Source organism: Gambusia affinis, linkage group LG22 (genome assembly GCF_019740435.1).
Source record: "Gambusia affinis linkage group LG22, SWU_Gaff_1.0, whole genome shotgun sequence".
NCBI classification, from domain to species: domain Eukaryota; kingdom Metazoa; phylum Chordata; class Actinopteri; order Cyprinodontiformes; family Poeciliidae; genus Gambusia; species Gambusia affinis.
The window spans coordinates 21548384-21567366 of record NC_057889.1 but is presented as its reverse complement, the minus strand read 5'-3'; the positions used below and the strand labels follow the sequence as shown (position 1 = coordinate 21567366).

The 18983-nt window shown below is 39.5% G+C and overlaps 1 protein-coding gene across 1 annotated transcript; it reads right to left on the bottom strand.

Annotated features, from left to right (window-relative positions):
- Positions 1-688: 688 nt before the first annotated feature.
- Positions 689-10527, bottom strand: ccn6 (cellular communication network factor 6). Its single transcript, XM_044105657.1, has 5 exons — positions 10424-10527; positions 7055-7334; positions 4097-4333; positions 2055-2227; positions 689-1103 (listed from the first exon to the last, which is right to left on the bottom strand). Exons 1-5 carry the CDS (start codon positions 10469-10471, stop codon positions 822-824), a joined length of 1020 nt encoding a protein of 339 aa, XP_043961592.1. The 5' UTR covers positions 10472-10527; the 3' UTR covers positions 689-821.
- Between the last annotated feature and the right edge of the window lie 8456 nt (positions 10528-18983).

Sequence of the window (18983 nt, the reverse complement as noted above, 5' to 3'; positions counted from 1 at the left end):
TTCAAAAGGGAGTTTAAACCAATCTTTTTTAAATACATTTTATTCAGGCACATCAGCTGACAATACCTTCACTCATATCGTTTAAGGACATCTGAAACATTTATTTGGTTGAGCTTACAAACGCAAATGTCAAGATATTGCAAGATATTTTCTATACATGACATGCCCCAAAACAGTTTTACTACAATTTCCTAAATCGATAAAGAGCCTGATGAAAGGTTTAATGCTGCTCATATTGCTCATCTGAACTCCACCTGCCAGCTTATTAATCACATGGAGACATTTTTAATGCCACTACATGCGACCGTTTCCCCTGAAACGAACAGAAACATTGTTTTAGTGAATCATGGGTGATCAGGACCTCTATTCAAAAAAATCTAAATATCACTTTATATCATGAATCTGGTTAAAGAGGCATTTAAATCTCTTCCTGGGTTTGACGGATCAGAAATTATCTTTTTTAATCCCAAAACGTAATTTTGTCGCTATATTCATTAAATTCTGTCTGAGATTTAGATGAATATTACATTAAATAGAAAGTAAAATTGAGAGAGTGAAAGCAGTTCAGAAGCTGAAACTGGGAAGTTGAATATCAGGTCAATGAGAAGTTGGGTTTAGTCATGAAGCCACAGAGTTTTCTTCATCTCCTCTTTTACATCTGCCTCTCCCTCCTATTGCACACACCTGTCTGAAAGACAGAGCTCAAAAAATCTTTCAGCATAACATTTTTTCCTTCATTTGATGACTGATTTCAAGGAATGTTTTTGTCTTTTGTTTTTGTTCTTGTAGAATTTCTTCGGGCTGATTGTCTCTGGAGCTTTTTACAGTAACTGCAGGTCAGAAAACATGTCTTCTGGATCCGTGCACTTCTTCTGGCACACGCAGGACGAGATCCATTGCATCTTCCACTGGACGCTGGAGCCCGTTTTGCAGGTGAAGTTCACTTTGATCATGCGGGACTTGTTGGGGACACAGCAGCGTTTGTCCTTGCAAACACCACAGTACGTGGGTCTGAACTTCTTGGTGCTGGTGCAGCCCGACAGGCGCAGCTTCTCTGCCTTCTTCGCCTGGAACTTTGGTCTGCACGTCTTCCCCTTTGGCACCTGGATGAAAAACTCTAGTTGGTGTCTTTATAAGTATTACAGGAGCAATATCCTTAATAAGTTACTTTCAGTAATTCAACATAATAAGTGAAAAGGGTTTTTATTGCAGAAATATTTTGTTGGCACTACACATTAATAGTGAAAACTGCTGACTTCAGTTGTCTTCCTTGACATAAGACAAGCTCTTATATGTTGGCGAAAAGTTATTTGTAATTTAGCTCAGTTTTATGTCAAGTATACTTTAAGAAACCAGAAAATTGACAAAGCTTGGTAATATTTAGTGATTTTCCACTGGAGTTCTGATAATAAGTTAACCTGATTTTCTGATAACCCACATTTTTGCCTGAGAATGACTTATTAATCAGAGTAGATTTTTAAGCTTAAGTTTCCTGAGAAGATCAGTTTCAGGTTTTCATATTCTTTTAGCCATAATCAGCATACATTAATCAATATAAACATTTGATTAATTCTTCTCTAAACATGTCATGAATTTCACCTTTTAAGTTGAATTGCTGAAACACACACACTTTTCAATGATGCTGTAATACCCTGAGATGCACCCGTGTTGGGATTTATGATGTATCGGCACCAACATCGATATCTACTGATATCAGTCATTTTCTAACATATCGATATCAGTCCAATACACAACGCCAATATTTATCTCCATCTTGTTGCTTTTTTTTTCTGGAGGGGGAGAGAAGTAGGTCGGTGGTGTGGTATTTGTTTGGTCATGTGACAGTAATGCAGCAAAGGATTGTGGGGGGTCTAACTGCAGCAGTGTGAAGTCAGTGGTATGGCTGTTGAAGTAGGAATGAAACATATACAATATTGATTGTTGGCCATATTAGCAATATTAATATGGGACAGCGCTATTAGCTAAATGTTCTTATCAGTGCATCCCACCACCGTCATGTTGAAAACACACGTTAACTGAGACGAAGTCGTCACCTTGATGCTCTTCAGCAGGTTTTTTTCACACGGCCTCAGCAGACACAGGCGCCGATCTTTCCTCATCTCACATTTTGCGTTGTCGTTGTTGACGCGGACGGAGATGCCCAGTCCGCAGGTCTTGGAGCAGGGGCTCCAGGGGGTCGTCTGGACCAGACAGTTCTTCTTCCAAGCTAAAGGAGGATCCCTGTAAGCCTTCAGTGTTATAGTTAAAGGGTGCTGTGTCACCAGCACCCTACAGGGGGCGCTGGTCTGATCCTAATTACAACAGAGATGGCAACTTAGGCTTGGGAATGTTTCATTGTGTAATACAGTCAGGTGAGAAAATTAGAACATTGCAAGACGGCCATTTTTATTTTTGTAGAACATTTGAACAGGTAGGCATTTTTTCTGAACTTTGACAAGTTGAAAATAGTGAGAAAACTAATCAGTTTTAGGGCTGAAAAATTAATAATATTAACTGTAATTAATCTATTATTGAAATAATTGTCAACTAATTTAGTAATTGAATAGTCGTTAACTGGACTTTCAAAAAAGGCGCTCTGCTGAAAGAATGGCTCAGTCAAAGCAGTGATTACGCCAAAACTGTACAAAAATATATATTTTGCATTCAAGCTGCTATCCAATTATTAATGTTTTTGTGAAGTCACCAGCTCTACACTGTGTTGACGTTAAGTCAATCAGAAACAGCTGATCTTTCCACATGTTGATGTTAGAAGTATTTTCTTTTTTAGCTGCAAATGTTCAAGTGTTCACTAAGCGAATGCTGTTACATTTTAGGCAAGACAATTGCTTATTACTATTATTTTTGAAATGTTTATTTGTATTTTTGGATGTATTTCTAATATTGTACAAAATAAGCTTTAGTGGCTAAATGAAAAGTCTGCAGAATGTGGTTTTTTTGGGGTTGTTTTGTTTTGCCACGACTCGTTTAATCATTAGAATAATCGATATAATAATTGATTACTAAAATAATCACAAGCTACTGCACCACCATGTCTACGTGGTTAGAGGATCATTACTTAGTGTTTTGATGGACTCTTGTGTATTTAAAGCTCAGACTTCTCGTCAGTAGATACATTGCTGAGATCCATAGAGCTGACTAAGAGATTCCAGCTGCTCATGAATCTGACAGGGGATTCAAAATAATTCTAAATCAACTATTCTATTTTACAAAGATAATCTACAAATTGGGGACAACTTTAAACATACCCTGATCTGAATGTCCAAGTATGTTCCAAGGAGACCACAAGATGCTGAAGGCAGTCTCCAAAAGCCCTCAAATATCATTATGTCTGACTCCATCACCCAGATTTCGGGCCCTATTTTTAGTTTCTAGCTGGAAAAACTTTAGTTTTGTTTCTCTTCAGCTGGAGGAAGTTATGACTCGTCCACATCTGGATTTGTTCTAATGGATTTGGACGGGTTCAATCACCTGGTGACATCACAATGTAGAACTTTGTGTCATCTGCATCTTTATGGTAACTACTCTTATTTTTTCACTCCAAAAGCACAAAATCTTACCCAATATGTTTGGTTTGGTTTCTAGTGCAAATATCTTAGTTGACCTGAAATAAGACAAAACTAACTTACAAAAGATATAAGAGCTTGTTTTAAGTTAATAATTCTTGAATATTTATTAAAATAAATCTAGTTCCACTGTCAGATTATTTCACTCATAATGTGGCAAAAATGTCTTGTTATAAGTGAAATGATCTGCCAATGAAACTGGTACTTTTTTAAAATCAATATTAAGGAATTATTGACTGAAAACAAGTTCCTATATCTTGCTGAAAAATGACTTGTAAGTTAGTTTTGTCTTATTTCAAGTGAACTAAGATATATGCATTAGACACAAGACTAACTGGGTAGGATTTTGTGTTTTTGCAGTGTTGTTGTAACTTGGGCTAGTGGGAGAATGTAGATATTAAGTAGAAGTCCCAGGATTACCATCCCTTCAGAAAATGATCAGTCTTCCTCATTACGATCATTTCCTACAATCGTCTCCAGCCAGTTCCAGGCCAGTTACTCTGAACACACACCTGTCATGTATGTGGTCTCCTGCTGGTGTTTGCCGGGCTTTGGGCCGTTGCGGAGGCCGGCCGGTCTGTTGCCCATCAGTGGAGCGGGGCCCAGCAGGCCAGCAGGCTTCTGGATGAAAGCAGGCGTGCAGCCGATGGCTCCGGCTATGCATGTGCACTTATAGAGGGGGCTGGGCTGGAAGGTTTCCCCGTTCTCATAGTGGACCCCATTCAGGTCGCAGCCAACCGCCATCATGTCTGTTAGAGAGGGGAAATGCGTCAGAACTCCTCATGTGGTTTGCCTTTGAGCTCAGGGCCAGTTCATTTTTCTCATGATAAATATGCTCCTTTGAAAATATGGAATGAGGTTTTCCACACTTAATGTTCTCCAGCATACACATAAAGAACAGACTTAGTTTCATTACTGAGGATATAAAGTTAGTCTCTTATAATTTCAGTGTTTGTTTTAACAAATGATTTAATCCTCATTCGGGATTAAAGTTTTAGAAAATGCAACTTTAGAGACTCCTCAACACACATTACGTTACGCTGTCACATTATTTGTCAAAACTGCAGGACGATCCCTTGCATGGGCCACTTTTCTTCTTTTTTTTCAGCCATTCTCAACCTTTCCATGCACAAGTCACAAAAGAAAAAATATAATACTGAAAACACAAGACGAAACCAGTACAAAAATAGATAAAGAATATTTAGATTCCCGTCAATGGCAAGAACTCAAAGTGTAGCTTATTCTACCTTCACTTTGTGATACATAAAGCATCATCACATTCCTTCCTGTATATTTTTCTAAAACATAACTCCAAAGAGCTCCAGCTAAGTCTGTAGACAAACTCATGAAAGTAAACATAATCAGACCTTATTGTATTTGTTTAGCAAATGACTTGAATATGTATTTTTAAAGAGTGAAAAACAGTTTTAACTCGACACAACAATTATTCCACAGACTGAAGAACATTTGTTTTTCATATTCATCCTGACCTTTAGGTTTTTTTTTAATAAATACTTTTCTTTTCTCGTTTGTTTCTTCACTTTCCTGTACACCTGGGAAGGAGTTTATTATTGGATTTGTACATCATCAACACTGCTGATAATCTCGCTGTTGGAAAAGGATAAAGAGCCTTTTACTGCATCTGGAATCAATCAATATCACACTTCTTCACCCACACATCCGTCATTATTGCCTCTGATTCTGGGAGCGCTTCACACAGTTCAGTGTCTCACACCGTATAAGGAGAACATCCTCCTCCTTATCCGGTGTGAGTTACAATTCATGTGAGTTATGAATTAATTACTAATTCGTAACTAATTGCGAATTAGTCACGTAATTAGTTATGTGACTAATTCGTAACATTTTAAAGAATGCAGCGTGAGAAATATTTCATTAGTTGGATAAAAATAATCTGATGCAGTTATAATTCATACAGCTCTCTTCTGTGTAAGTTTCATACGAGTTTCTCCAGATCTCCACGCTATAACTCATGTGTGGTAGACCATAGCATTTAAGAGGTTTCTTATTTACAAAATATGTTATTGTATTTGATTATGCAATAGGTGTTGACATTTTAGCTTTTACTTTATCAATGTGAGTCCTCCAATGCATCACCCCCAAAAATCTAATTTCAATCAGATTTTATGATGGAAACAATTAAACTGTGACTGACAAGGCAGGTTTAGGTGAGTTTAATAGTCTGATTAAAGAGTAGATCTTTATCACATGCATGTGAGTAACAAACATGTCTGGAATGTGTCTGATGTAAAGATAACAGAGCGCTTCTTTGAAAACTCCCCGCAGAGTAATATATGGAAATTCCCTCAGGCCTTTTTTCACACCAGCGTGTTTTTGGATTCGTTTCCAGCTGAGCTGCTCGGGGCCCAGCTCTGTTTGGGCTTCACCTGTGCTTTTCGCTCTTGACGGTTTTCATCTCGACATTCAGAGAAAACCTACGTGTTCATGTGTATCAAAATATTCAAATATAAAATACAACTAAGGGATCGACCAACACAAAGTTATAGAACTGTGAAGTGGAGGACAAGTGATACTTTGTTCACGAAATTATTTCCGACTTCAAATCTGAATAGTGTGGTGTGCATCTGAATTGTGATGCACAAATGGTTCATGGCTTGTGAAGAACTGGAAGTGGACTTCTCATGACTTTCTTCTTGCCAGTTATTCATGAAGGTCATATTTGGGGTGAAATTAAAAGTTGTTTTAGTAGCAGAGTTTCTTTTTTTGCTGTGACTCTCTGCAGCTCCTTCAGTTCTCCCTGACCAACATGCTGGTTCTTCTGTCATTCAGGTGACTTAAAGGGGCAGTATCATGTTTGCCATTTCATAGCACAGTGAAGTAATGACTACCTTCAGTTGTTATAAAAATGTTGCATATATCAAACATGATTTAAAAGAAATTTGACTTTGAAATTCGGCCTCTGTCTGTTTAAGACAGTTTAGCTCTTTCTGAAACGCCACCTTCAAGAAGTGGGGGAGCCGTTAGAAGGCAGCACTAGGTCCAACCAGGTGTTTTGCACAGCTGGTTGCCATGGAGATTAAAGGATTTCTCCTGAAAGAATCAAGACAACACTCCATGTTTGTTTGTGATGATGGAATAACTTTATAACATGAAAAAGTTGCTTTTTACATAATACTGCCTCTTTAAAACAAGACAATTGATTCCACTGGAGTAAAATGGACTAAACTGAAATGTTGCATTTTCCACATCTCTTCTTTACCACTTTGTGTTTTAATCTATGACATAAAATCCCAGGAAAACACATTGAAGTTTGTGGTTGTAATGTCACAAACATCAAGACAAAAAAATGTCAAGAGGAGTGAATACTTTTGGCTCTGTAGCTGTCTCGAATGTGGAATAAAAAGGTTGAACTATTCAATCAAGAATGATCTTTCTGATGTAACTGTGTAGAGCTTTGTGACTTTTGACTAAATTAAAGGAGGGACACTTACACGCACACACTCCAACCTCATATCTAGGCTTGTCTGTTGAGAAGTCACAGTACATGCCCTTGTGTGGGTCACACACATCTCTCTCATTGCAGCGCTCCCCTATCTGCCGCGCACAGCTTTTGCAGCAGCCGCAGCCGTCAAGGACGGAGCTCACTCCCGGGGCACAGTACTTCCTCTCAGCACACTTGCAAGGCCACTGGCAGAACTGCCGCCTTTCGGACGGCTCCCGTCCTCCTCTGGGAGCCGGCTGTTGCCCGTTTCTTTGAGCATCGCTGGTGGGCTGTGTAAAGAGGGACAAAACATTCATTAAGAACTGGTTTGAATCAGTTTTTCAACACAACACTTCCTTCAGACGTACATTCTACGGGGGGTGTTCACATCTTTCGTTTGGTTTGGATCTTTTGTCCAAGTGTGAATACCTGTGAATCCTGTGTGAACCAGACAACTGGACCCAGACCCACTTTGTGAGATGGTTTCTGTCCACTTCCAAGCAAACTCTGGTGCAGTTTGCTTCTGGTGTGATTACAAACTAACCTCAATCTGAGCCAGACTGTGGCTCAGACTGGGTGCTGTGTTTTTCAGGGACCATTGCCTGGACTGGAATTGACTAGGCAGAAGTTTCCTACACTGTAGTGTAGCATCTGAATCTACTACTGACCTGATCTAATGTTGTAATATCTTTTCAACACATTTTTATGAGCTTTAACACACCTCGCTTTAATCCCATCATTCTGTCCGGGTGCTTAACTAGTTTGTCAGTGAGTATAATTAAACGTGCTAAGAGCCTCTGATCTGAAATCATCACATGACAGAACATTTCACTGTACATCTGTAAACTCTGCTACTACATGCCTGATGCTCAGCCTGTCAGTCAGTCAGTAGCACTACAAAGAGAGAGCAACTGCAGATTGCTCTGTACAGTTTATTGAAGATCCTTTGCTTTTGTTCAGTAATTCTACTGAAAATTAAGATTCCACAGCAGATAGCTACATGCCCAGGAGAATTTCAGGCTTTACATGCAAAGACTCAAAATATTTTCTTGTCGTTTTTCTGGTATTTTTTTTTTTATTAGGAAAATTTCAAAAGTCTGGCTTTGTATTTACTTTGATAGAACAATTTTTTTTCCCCAGAAGATGTAGTCCAGGTCTTTTGATATACACTACAGCATTCAAGGATTTCTTATGCTCATACCACCTTTGATTGTTTGTGATACAAAATTCGGACTCAGGTCCCAGATTAAGAAAATTTACTACACGAAATTAAATAAATATATTATTATATATTATTATATGTATTATGTATATATATTATTATAATTTTGTTATACTGTGTCAATGAAAATCTTCCCTCCTTGCCAAACCAAAAACAACTGGAGAAAGGGTTTAGGGCCGGGACATAAATGCTTACCTTTTGATTAGTTCATTACATAGATCTGAACAGGTAAAAAAAATTTAAGGCAATTAATCTTATTTTTGTTCCTATCAGAACCTTTGTATTTGCGTGTTCCTAGTACGCCTGTAAATCCGATGCACAAGCAACATCCACAAACTGAGTGATGGATTACAGCCTGATCCCAATACTCTCACTACTCCCTCTACAAAGTCTGTACTCAGTCAGAGGGAACAGAAGGGTTTAGGTGCCAGGTTACAAGTGTGCAAACATTAGAGAATTGGAAAAACATGCTTCTGCGTTGCAACCTGAAGTCCAAAATGGCAGACCAGTTGCTGTGTAAGTATCTGTACTGCCAAAAATGGCAGCACAGCTACAACAAGCAATCGATTTTAAATTATTACTATAGATACTAAAGTCTTTGCAAGAGATGTTTGGCTGTTGAAAATGTGTTTTGTTGTGACACAATGACAGAATTTGATATTATTCACATTATTATTTCAGTACTTTACATTTGAAAACTGTTCTTTTATGACAGCTTGCTCATATTTCCAAGATGACAACTTTTCATCACATGATGATTTTGTCAAAAATGCACATGTACTGAAGTGTACTAAAATTCAGTTGAACAGTCTTAAAAGCAGTTGCTCCTGCTATGATTCAGCTAATTAAACATGTGACTACATATTCAGCTGTTACCCCAAAAGATCATCTTTGATTATAAATGGCTGATTTATAAACAAAATCTTAATGATAACTTTGTAAGGAACAAAGGAACCCTGAGTTTACTTCTCTATGCTGAGAAGAAAATATTTGTTTCAAAATTATGAGAATATCTCTAAAGACTAATTCATTTCAAAATTATTTTGAAATATATTTGTTGCTGAGCTCAAGTCAATACAATAATTTAGCCACAAAAATTTAGAAATGTATATTTTTGTCAATATAAAGTCAATTAGAATGTGATTAATTTTAATTAATTGCAGAACCTCTAATTAGCTTGAGTAAAGATCTTAATCAAGTCCCAGCAGTAATGAAAATACCTCCATATTGGTTATGTGGATGAAAGTTCAACACAGTCAAATCCCTTTACTGCGGTTTTTAGATTTTACATGTAATATATTATAAAATACTGTGTTTCTGAAACAGTCAAAGATAAAGTACGGAGCTGGATGCTGCAGTCTGAGTTCTCCATCCTTCTGTTGCTTGTTTACTTAATGATATTGTTCTAGATGAGTGTCGGACTATGCATCTGTCATTCATATGTTGCTATTATCATGGTGAATATGCAACACTGAGGCTCATTTCCGTCCTAGTTCTTGCTATTGTTCCCACATAGTCCACTTCCTGTCAGTCTCGCGGTCCAAACAAATCAGAGACAACATGCTGACTGAGGTACAGCACCTCCACCAATGGTCACAACCTGAAGCATCACCCTGACTGCTCAGAGGGTTTGGACCTGCAGCGACACAGACTGCTGCAGCAGACCGCTGACTTCTCAGCAGCTTTTAAACATTTGCGGCGCTGCGTGGTTGTGGTTCGGCATGCTGCTGCTGCTGCTGCTGCTGCTGCTGCTGCTGCTGCTTGTGCTCCCCTTCTGCTGACAATTTTCCAAAGGTCACTGAGGGTTATGCCAAAAATCTGAAGCCTGTCTGCCGATTTCACTGAATGAGCTCATTTGATGGTGTGAAAACGGATCTCCATGAGCTTTTACTACACAGACCTTAGAAAAAGGCTTTTGCCTGCTTAGTCTGTTGAAAAACTGAACCCGGTCCCTGAATGCAGCCTGCATGAAAACAACATGTTAGCATGTCTATGTCTTTCTGGATGATGATCAGGTTTTGATGCTATGCAGAACCCCAAAGCGTCTTTAAGCTGGTCTATTTTCTTCAAAGATGGATGCTGAGTGACGCCCTGTATCACCCGTTAGAGATCCTCTCTGTCAGTGACGTGAGAGCAGAAAAAGATTTTTCTCCTTACCTGCTGAGCAAAGATGAGCACGAGGGAGCAGCAGAGAAGTGGTAGCATCTCTTCAGTGTGAAGGCTGTGGTGAGCTCCAGAGGAGGACTCACTGGGCACTGAGGGAGTCGGACAGTGAGCTTCAGGGTGGACAGACTGGAAGAGGGAGAGTGGAATGGGGTCGGGTCGGGTCGGGCGGGGAGAGATTGGAGAGCCGACCTGTTGGGGAAGGGGACAAAGCGCCTCTGTGTCTCCTCTGCAAACACACCTTTCCTCGCTCTGCCGATCCAGAAGGGAAATATTTGTCTTCATAACTGCTGGGTGGCTCCCGGGCCGTCCAGCCCGGTCCACTTGTTTATTCTACGTCTGTGGACCTCGCTCAGATTGATCGTGGTGAAAGAGCTAAATCTGTAATCCACGTTGCGAGGCTGCGCATACATACACCCAGGAATATTTCAGCAGAGAAGAGAGAGGCCTGTTTTCAGGAGAAGGTGCTGAACAAACCTGATGTCACGAGCAAAGTTCTTCTGATTAAAACCATGCAGTCTTTTCTGGTTTGGTCGATTTGGTGCTAAAGCCGACTTAATGTGGAATGTATTTGAAATTATATTTTCTTTGTATTTTCTACACTGAGTAAAGAGCTCCATGTGACACGACCTCAATCTGTTGAGTCAAAACGCCTTTGAAGCTTCACATGGAACGATGCAGGAGGGAGCAGCTTCCTCTTACAGTAAAGGTCAAACATTCACTCCTCAGAGGCCCACGCATATTCAATGCAGAATCAATACACAGTCAATAGAGAATCAACACAGACTCCATGTAGCACAGCCACAGTAAACCGTTTGACAGGAAGTCATGTTCACATGTTCACTGTGTTGTATCCCACTCCGTCATGATAAGGTGTGGGTTACCTTCTAGCAGGGTCACGACCCTAAGCGCTAAGCTGCAGTGGAACCAGAATGAAGTATATCTGTTACAACAGCCAAGTCAAAGTATAGAACTGAATTCAAAATCAAATCTACTGGAAGACTTGAAAATGAATGCATCACTTCCTCTCCACTTCTCAAATTTACACTACATTGTATTGCTCTATTGTGGAAAACCAAAAGAAAACACATTTTACATTGTGATTTTATTTTAGCAAGGCTTTGTTTAGGACGTAAAAGTGCAGAGAATGTTTCTCTCCCTGGATGCAGCCCGCAGCCCGGGTCTCTACAGCCAGGTGAGGTGAACAGAGGAGCGTAAATATTTCTTACCACGAAATGCGAAGCCAGTGGACACACCCAGCTCCGTACATGTTCATGTTCACCTCACAGCTGTTTTTACTGGCAGAACGAAACAACGCACCGCACTGTCTCGTGTAGATTTGTCAACCAAACAGGTAACCATAGCGTGTTCATGTAGTAGCCTTGTTTTTTGACACATATTCCATCTCCAAAAGCTGTCTTCGACTAAAATTGTTCTATTACTAATGTGACGCAATGATTGAACCTGTGATAAATCAAGGCTGTCAGACATTTGTTTTGTGCCGTTCACAAATTTCTGTTGATGCATAACTTCGTGAAGCATAAAGTTATGCAGAGCTAAGGATTTTTATAACTCCTGCAGGGAAACGTGAGTCCTCCTCTGTGACGCCGTCACTCAGGACCGGCTGCAAACCTGCACTCACGTGGCATCAGAGATCCAATGATCTGATGATACCTTATGAATCTCAAAGTTAGGATCAATAATGCCTTCTCTCTTCTGCTGGCTTTTGAACGTCAGCAAATTTAGGATGGTCCTAAAAGTGAATTCAATCGTTTAATAATATTAGAATAAAACAAAATGTTATTTTATTTTGAATACTGTATTTAGGGTAGATGAGGCTGTGGACACAAGCTGAAATATATTATCCTGAAAATATATAACCCTGAAAATATTATCATGCAGGCTTGTTTTTTAGAAACATTTTTTACTTTTGCTTATTTACTTTTTCTCAGATTTTTCACCTTTAAATTTTAAGGTATGCTTCAGTTTTTGTACTCCGGATTTATTGAGAGTACAATAAATACTCTCAATATTCATTGAGAGTATTTATTGTAGGTTTTATTGAGATTTTGAGACTGAGACTTCATCCAGATGAGCTCCTGGACACTAACATGATTATATCAGACGTCATCCAGAGCCTCGGCTGGAGTTTGTTTGGGTTTTTTTTTACCAGCAGGGACACGAGAAACTCTGGATTCAAGGCTGAAAGATAACAACCAGAAATATAAATTCTTTTGATACGTTTCATCCTCTGGGCTTTTCTCAGCTTCCCAGTGATCGTGACTTTGGATGCAGATCTGTGGGCCTGATTATAACATCCTGTCATCTGGACTTGTGAAGGGACTGAGCATATACCTTTAATATTTACACGCAGAAAAGCACAGAACGTTCCTTAAAGCCTGCCGGACCAGCCAACTTATTTATTCCAGATTTCTTTTTCCTTTGTCATTTTCATCAGCTCAGAACAGCGTGCATGCTGGCTGTGAGGAATGCACCGTTTGGCCCCATTTTCCTTCCTCTACTTGCTTCTTTTATGAGTGGGGAACACTCCCACATGTTTGTGCCCTCTCATCACTTCCAAACCACAACACCAGATGACAACGGTTCAGTGAAATGACTGAAGAGCCTCGTGTTTTTTTTTTTAGAAGCAAGCAGAAATAAACAAAGCGTTTTAGAATGCATGATATCTAACACTGAAAGGTTGTTTGTGTAAGATTACTGCAGTACAGATTGAAGACGTTATTGTCATTTAAAGTCATATTAATGAGAAGCCAGAGTAGATCATAGAGCAGCGTTGTGTTGCCCCCTTCCCTCTGCCGTGCACTGGCGGTGAGCGCAGTGAACACAAGGATGATTGGCAGCACTAAGACCCTCAGCCTCACTCCGATTGGTTGCTTCTGACTGAGTTGTGTAAAAAGCATATTTTGGTAAAAGTTACCTCTTCCAGCTCTAAACGCTGATGTTCCTACATGTGCTAACTGTGTTAGCCCTGCATAAGACTGTTTGTTTGAATGCAGGAATTCTGCTCAGGATTTTCCAAACATAATTCCCAGATGCTTTGAGACAGGAAGGCTGAACACGCTCAGTCAGCTGCACGCCTCACATCAGCGTTTTAGAACACGGCATTGCCATGTGCAGCTCACTTTCAGAGTCCCAAATCATTTTTGCTGATTTTAATAGCAGCTGAAAGGATGAAAGCATTTCTTCCAAACGGCCACAGTACAAACCATGTGGAATAATCGGTATGTGAAGTCAAAGCGTCTCAGTCCTGTGCGTGCGTTCTCTTTGAGCTTGCGGGAACTGCCTCAGGCTCATCACACCTTTTAGATGCATAATTACTATTTTTTGTAATCTGTCATGCTCATGCTTAAACAGGAGTGTTGGTTTCACATTCAAGCTTTGTCGGGACGTTTCTTCTCACCTGACAGTACGACTGAGTCTCTGTGACTGACGTGACCCCTGGGATCCGGGGTCAAATTTTGCTTCAGGACATCCTGCTTGAAACCCAGGGATATTATTAGTTTATAAATGACAAACTACTTATTCTTAAACAGGGGGTTATAGTTTTTTTGTTTTCGTTTTTTCTTCTTTTGCTCTTTCCTTTGGTTTGTTGTTTTGTTGCATTTTCTTCTAAATCATGTAAAGCACTTTGAACTGCCTTGTTGCTGAAAACGTGCTAGACAAATAAAATAACCTTCCATTAACTTACATTCAGATATATATTTAACATTTTAATGTTTAGAATGGGTTGTAAAGAAATACCCTCCTAATGTTATACAGACATGGGACAAAAACATGGCTGATATATTTATGTAGATCCATCAATAGCTCAATGGTTTTATCGTACAGAAATCACAAAGAGGGGGCTACACAGTGGCGCAGTTGGTAGAGCTGTTGCCTTGCAGCAAGAATGTCCTGGGTTCGATTCCCGGCCCGGAGTCTTTCTGCATGGAGTTTGCATGTTCTCCCTGTGCATGGTGGGTTCTCTCCGGGTTCTCCGGCTTCCTCCCACAGTCCAAAAACATGACTGTCAGGTTAATTGGTCTCTCTAAATTCTCACTAGGTGTGAGTGTGTGTGTGAATGGTTGTGTGTCCTGTATGTCTCTGTCCAGGGTGAACCCCGCCTCTCGCCCGGAAAGTAGCTGGAGATTGGAACCAGCAACCCTCACGACCCCATTAGGGACAAGGGGGAACAGAAAATGGATGTATGGATGGAAATCACAAAGATAAAATCAGAACCACACAATATAAATTCATAAAAGCTCCTTAACATAGTAATAAGTCATAAGTTATTAATATTTCAATAAGCTTAATTATCGTTTCGTCTCTGGAACAAGCCGTGATCATGTCTGTCCAATCAGAACATTTATAGAGAAATCTTGAAGTGTTGCCGCAGTTTCATTTTTTTTTTATCATTTTAGTCTTCTCAATACCAAACTTTGCACATAACTTTCTTCTTTTTCTCACTTATTACATCATTTTCTAAGCTCTAGTACCAGAACAGAAACATCTAGTTTATATACTATATATCAACATTTAGCTTTTTTTTCTCTCTCTCTTTTTGGTCTTTTCTTTGGTTTATTGGTTCGTTTCATTTCCTCATATAAAGCACTTTTAATTGCCTTGTTGCTGAACATGTGCTATATAAATGAAATCACCTCACCTTAAAATATTGAATAAAATGTTCTGATCAGTTACTCGGTACATGAATATCCATCCATCCATCCATCCATCCATCCATTTTCTATACACCCTTGGTCCCTAATGGGGTCGGGAGGGTTACTGGTGCCTATCTCCAGCTAACGTTCTGGGCGAGAGGCGGGGTCACCCTGGACAGGTCACCAGTCTGTCGCAGGGCAACACAGAGACAGACAGGACACACAACCATTCACACACACACATTTCTGGAATGGATACTTTTTACTTTTATTTTAGCAACTGTACATTTAGCCACAGGTATAATGCTTTTGTTGTTGTTTTCCTCTTTTTGATGTTCCCCTTCCTGGTTGTGTGTTTGGTTGGATAACAGAGGGCTTAGTGGCTCCTCTGTGTGTTGTGTCTCTGTATTTCTCCCAGTTTTAGCAGAGACTTGTAGTGAGGCTCCATTTAGAAAACTATGATTCACAGAGTTGACCCAAGATTACATTTCTAACCCGTCTGGGATTGCTGCAGCCTTTTTTTTTTTTTTTTTTTGGATACTCTACAAGGGCAGGGATCAGCTTGTCCTTTCACCCAGATTCATAACAAATATTAGTTATTCACACAGACAGAGAGACAGGAAGGAAAAGGTCAGAAAGCCAAATTCAGAGAAACGGATGATCAGCTTCTAAAGTTAAGCAAGTTGCCATCAAAGCTGGCATTTCTGGAGGAGCATAAAAAACACATACTGCGCTCTGTACTGTGTCTAATTATGTTAGTGCAAGCTGCGGCATATTTCAAACCTCACCAAGAATTCCACGTTTCAAAATCAAGATTTACTTCCACAGGATGAGCAGTTGCACAGTGGGACATCAAAACCTTTCAGTTCAATAAAAAAAATGCATCATAAGCAATTCTTCCTCCAATACTGAGACAGTCAGAGTAACTAACACAACAAGAAGGAAATGATGTGACTCAATAGCCACACAATGAGCACATTCGGCAATATATGTTAGAATTATTACCTTTATTTAGTCATAAGTGGGGAAACGAACCCATGCAGATGATGGCATCAACCACACTGAGCTCAGCTTGTGTTATTTTGAGGTAATGCCTAAAAAAATGCTTTTGCATAAGATAGGTTGCAGTAAATTTATGTAAAGTGTCATTAAAAAGCAATTGAGAATAGATTATATCCTGTGTGGACGTCCTACTGATGGATTAATATATTTTGAGAAGTCGTTAAACTCAGTTCCAACACTCAGTTAATTTGCGATTAATCGCAAACTGTTCATATGTCAACAAAATAAGTAACATTTTATATTCAGAAAGCCTTTCTGCTGCTAAAATATCTAGCATATCTTCGTTGTTAGCTCAACGACAAATATATTTATTGTTTTTAATCTGTTATTTATGTCATATGCAGCCATCAGATTGGTGCAGAGTGTTTTAATACACTTTCGTCTTTGCAGAGTTTCAGGAACTCCTGATCATTCATGGAGCGTCTTTAGAAATGTGACAGTGAATGCTGACATTAGCATTCAGGACGTCTGTGCAGCTGCTACATGTTTTTTATTTTTTATTTTTTTTATGTTTGAGGCAGCATATGTTGTGAATTGGCACTATGTATAAGTAAAGTGGAGTGAATTGAGTTCACTTCCCTCAATTCACTTCATGCGGGTTCATCAAAAACTTGTACTGCTGTACCTTCTCCTCCTGTTCGTGCTGAACAGACCGTTCCTCTGGAAAAATCCCTTCAGATTTGGTCAGAATGAACTTTTTCTGGTTTGATATTTTTCAGCATTTCTGCATTTTTCAGAGCAAAACCAGCAGACCAACTAGAATTTATATCTATGTGACTGCCTCTGCTCATTCTCAACTCATTTGCATATAAACTGAAAGGATCTCCATGTGGCCAACACAAGTTAAGAGCCTTGTAAATGTTGAACTCCCTAAACTTTGAGCACTGCATGTGAAAAAGACTCTATCTCCCCCTACAGTTTTTCCACGTTAATGTAAATGAATTAAAGCTGAGACCTGCTGACATCATTGACTTGTCGCAGAGGTCAGAAAGGAGAGCATCACTGTGGGCAGTGAGGTCTGCCCACAGTCTGAGTGGCATTTAGCAGTAGTTCATAATATCTGTGAGCGTCTTTGTCAAAAAGAAACAACTTAATGGAATAAATATCTAGTTAGGGGCAAAGGTTGTTGCTGTGGCACAAAATTGTGTTTCTTTATTTACAAATGGAGGCGCTGGATTTTATTTAGGCAATTTGGAGACAATTTTATTTATAAAAACATAGAAAGGCATTTATATTTTTTTAGGGCTGAAATGATTGATCAGATCAATCATTATTAATTGCTTTTTGAAACAATCATAAACAAATGTATTAATGTATTAGTTGGAGTCTGAAGTGTACAGACTCTAACTGTTTGCTGAAGGAACACAGTAATTAATCCAGAACTATACAAAGAATATTGGCATTTTGCATTTTGAAATGATAAACTGTAACTATGTTCCTCATTACCATAGATTTTCTCTTGCTGGTCGCCTTTTGCTATCCAGTAATCAAATAATCAAAAAACTAATCACCAGATCAGCTCTACACCGTATTGAAGTTAAGTCCAGCAGATTAAACTGAGTTTCTGATATGTTGATGTTTGAAATATTTTGTGAGCTGCAGATGCTTTTCCTGCTACAAATGATCCGGTGTTCTCTACAGAAATGCTGTTACTGGATTTTAGGCAATAATCTGTTTATTTTCTTATTTGATTGTATATTTGCATTTTTTTTCTACATTTCTAATATTGTCTTAAATAAGCTTAAGAGGCTAAATGCATACAGCAAATATTTTTACTCCAATAAATCAATAAAATAATTGATAATTAAAATATTCTTTACTAGCAGCTGCTGGTTATCTAAGCTGATTCTAAATGTTTCATCACAAACTGATTCAAAGCGGTGCGACGTTTCCGGCACTGACATTTCGAAACGTCTCTTTCAGATGCTGTGCTTTTTATTTCATATTATTTTTAGGGATACATTTTGCATTTTAACATAAAAGTAGAACATCATCTGCCATTTTCGTCAAAGTCTGGTTTAAGCTGCGTTATCTGATCACCACAGAGTATACATCATTGATGCAGATACACACGTGAGCCCTTGTGTAACGCGTGTTGGTTACTTAAAGGACCGTGTTGGGGGCGGAGCCTGCTGTGTGCCAGCTGCGGTGATGATGCTGTGAGTCACAGGTGGATGCCACCGTGTTGGCGCATTCATGGGAAGTTGAACGTCATTTTCATATTAGTGTGCTGACAGGAATCTAGAAAGATTTCAAGAGGTTTGATTCAGGAATGTTGTGGTCAGAGCCGCTCAGGCTGCATACGGCCCTGATCCATCTCCAGCTTCTGCTTTTCTATTTCCTGCTTTTAGTTGTAACAGAAACTTTGTGGTGAGTTGTCTCTTCCTCTTGGCCCCCTGGGGCCCTGACTCCTCACCACCTCGTCCTTTTCTACTTTGGTTCCCCAACTCTTGGAACTCTTTTCTGTAAGATTTGTAGAATTTTCTTTAAAGCACATGGAGGTCTGATCCCTGATCCTGACACACACCACAGCTCTCAGATTAACCTGGGGGCTCTGCTCCACTTTTCTGAATGCTTCTTACAGGAGTCACTTTAAACCCAGCAGCATGCAGGAATACCCACGCTGACCCAGGCAGGTCAGGATGTGATGAATGAATGCAGTCCTAATCTCGCCCTGCTATCTCTCTGCTGTCTTTATGTCTTGGCCTCACTCCACCCAGCAGCATTTAGAACGTAACACCAGGACGAGTCTCCAGACAACAACTGGAGTGTAATCTCAGAAATTACATACACGTCATCTGATGCTTCTGCTTTTATCCTCATCAGAACGGAGC

Excerpts from the sequence above, each read along its gene's own strand:
- ccn6 (XM_044105657.1), bottom strand. The coding sequence starts at position 10,471 with ATGCTACCACTTCTCTGCTGCTCCCTCGTGCTCATCTTTGCTCAGCAG. Across the intron at positions 4,334-7,054 it reads TGAGGTTGGAGTGTGTGCGT|ACATGATGGCGGTTGGCTGC; the intron begins GTAAGTGTCCCT and ends CCTCTCTAACAG. Across the intron at positions 2,228-4,096 it reads GGAGACCACATACATGACAG|CTTGGAAGAAGAACTGTCTG; the intron begins GTGTGTGTTCAG and ends ATCCTCCTTTAG.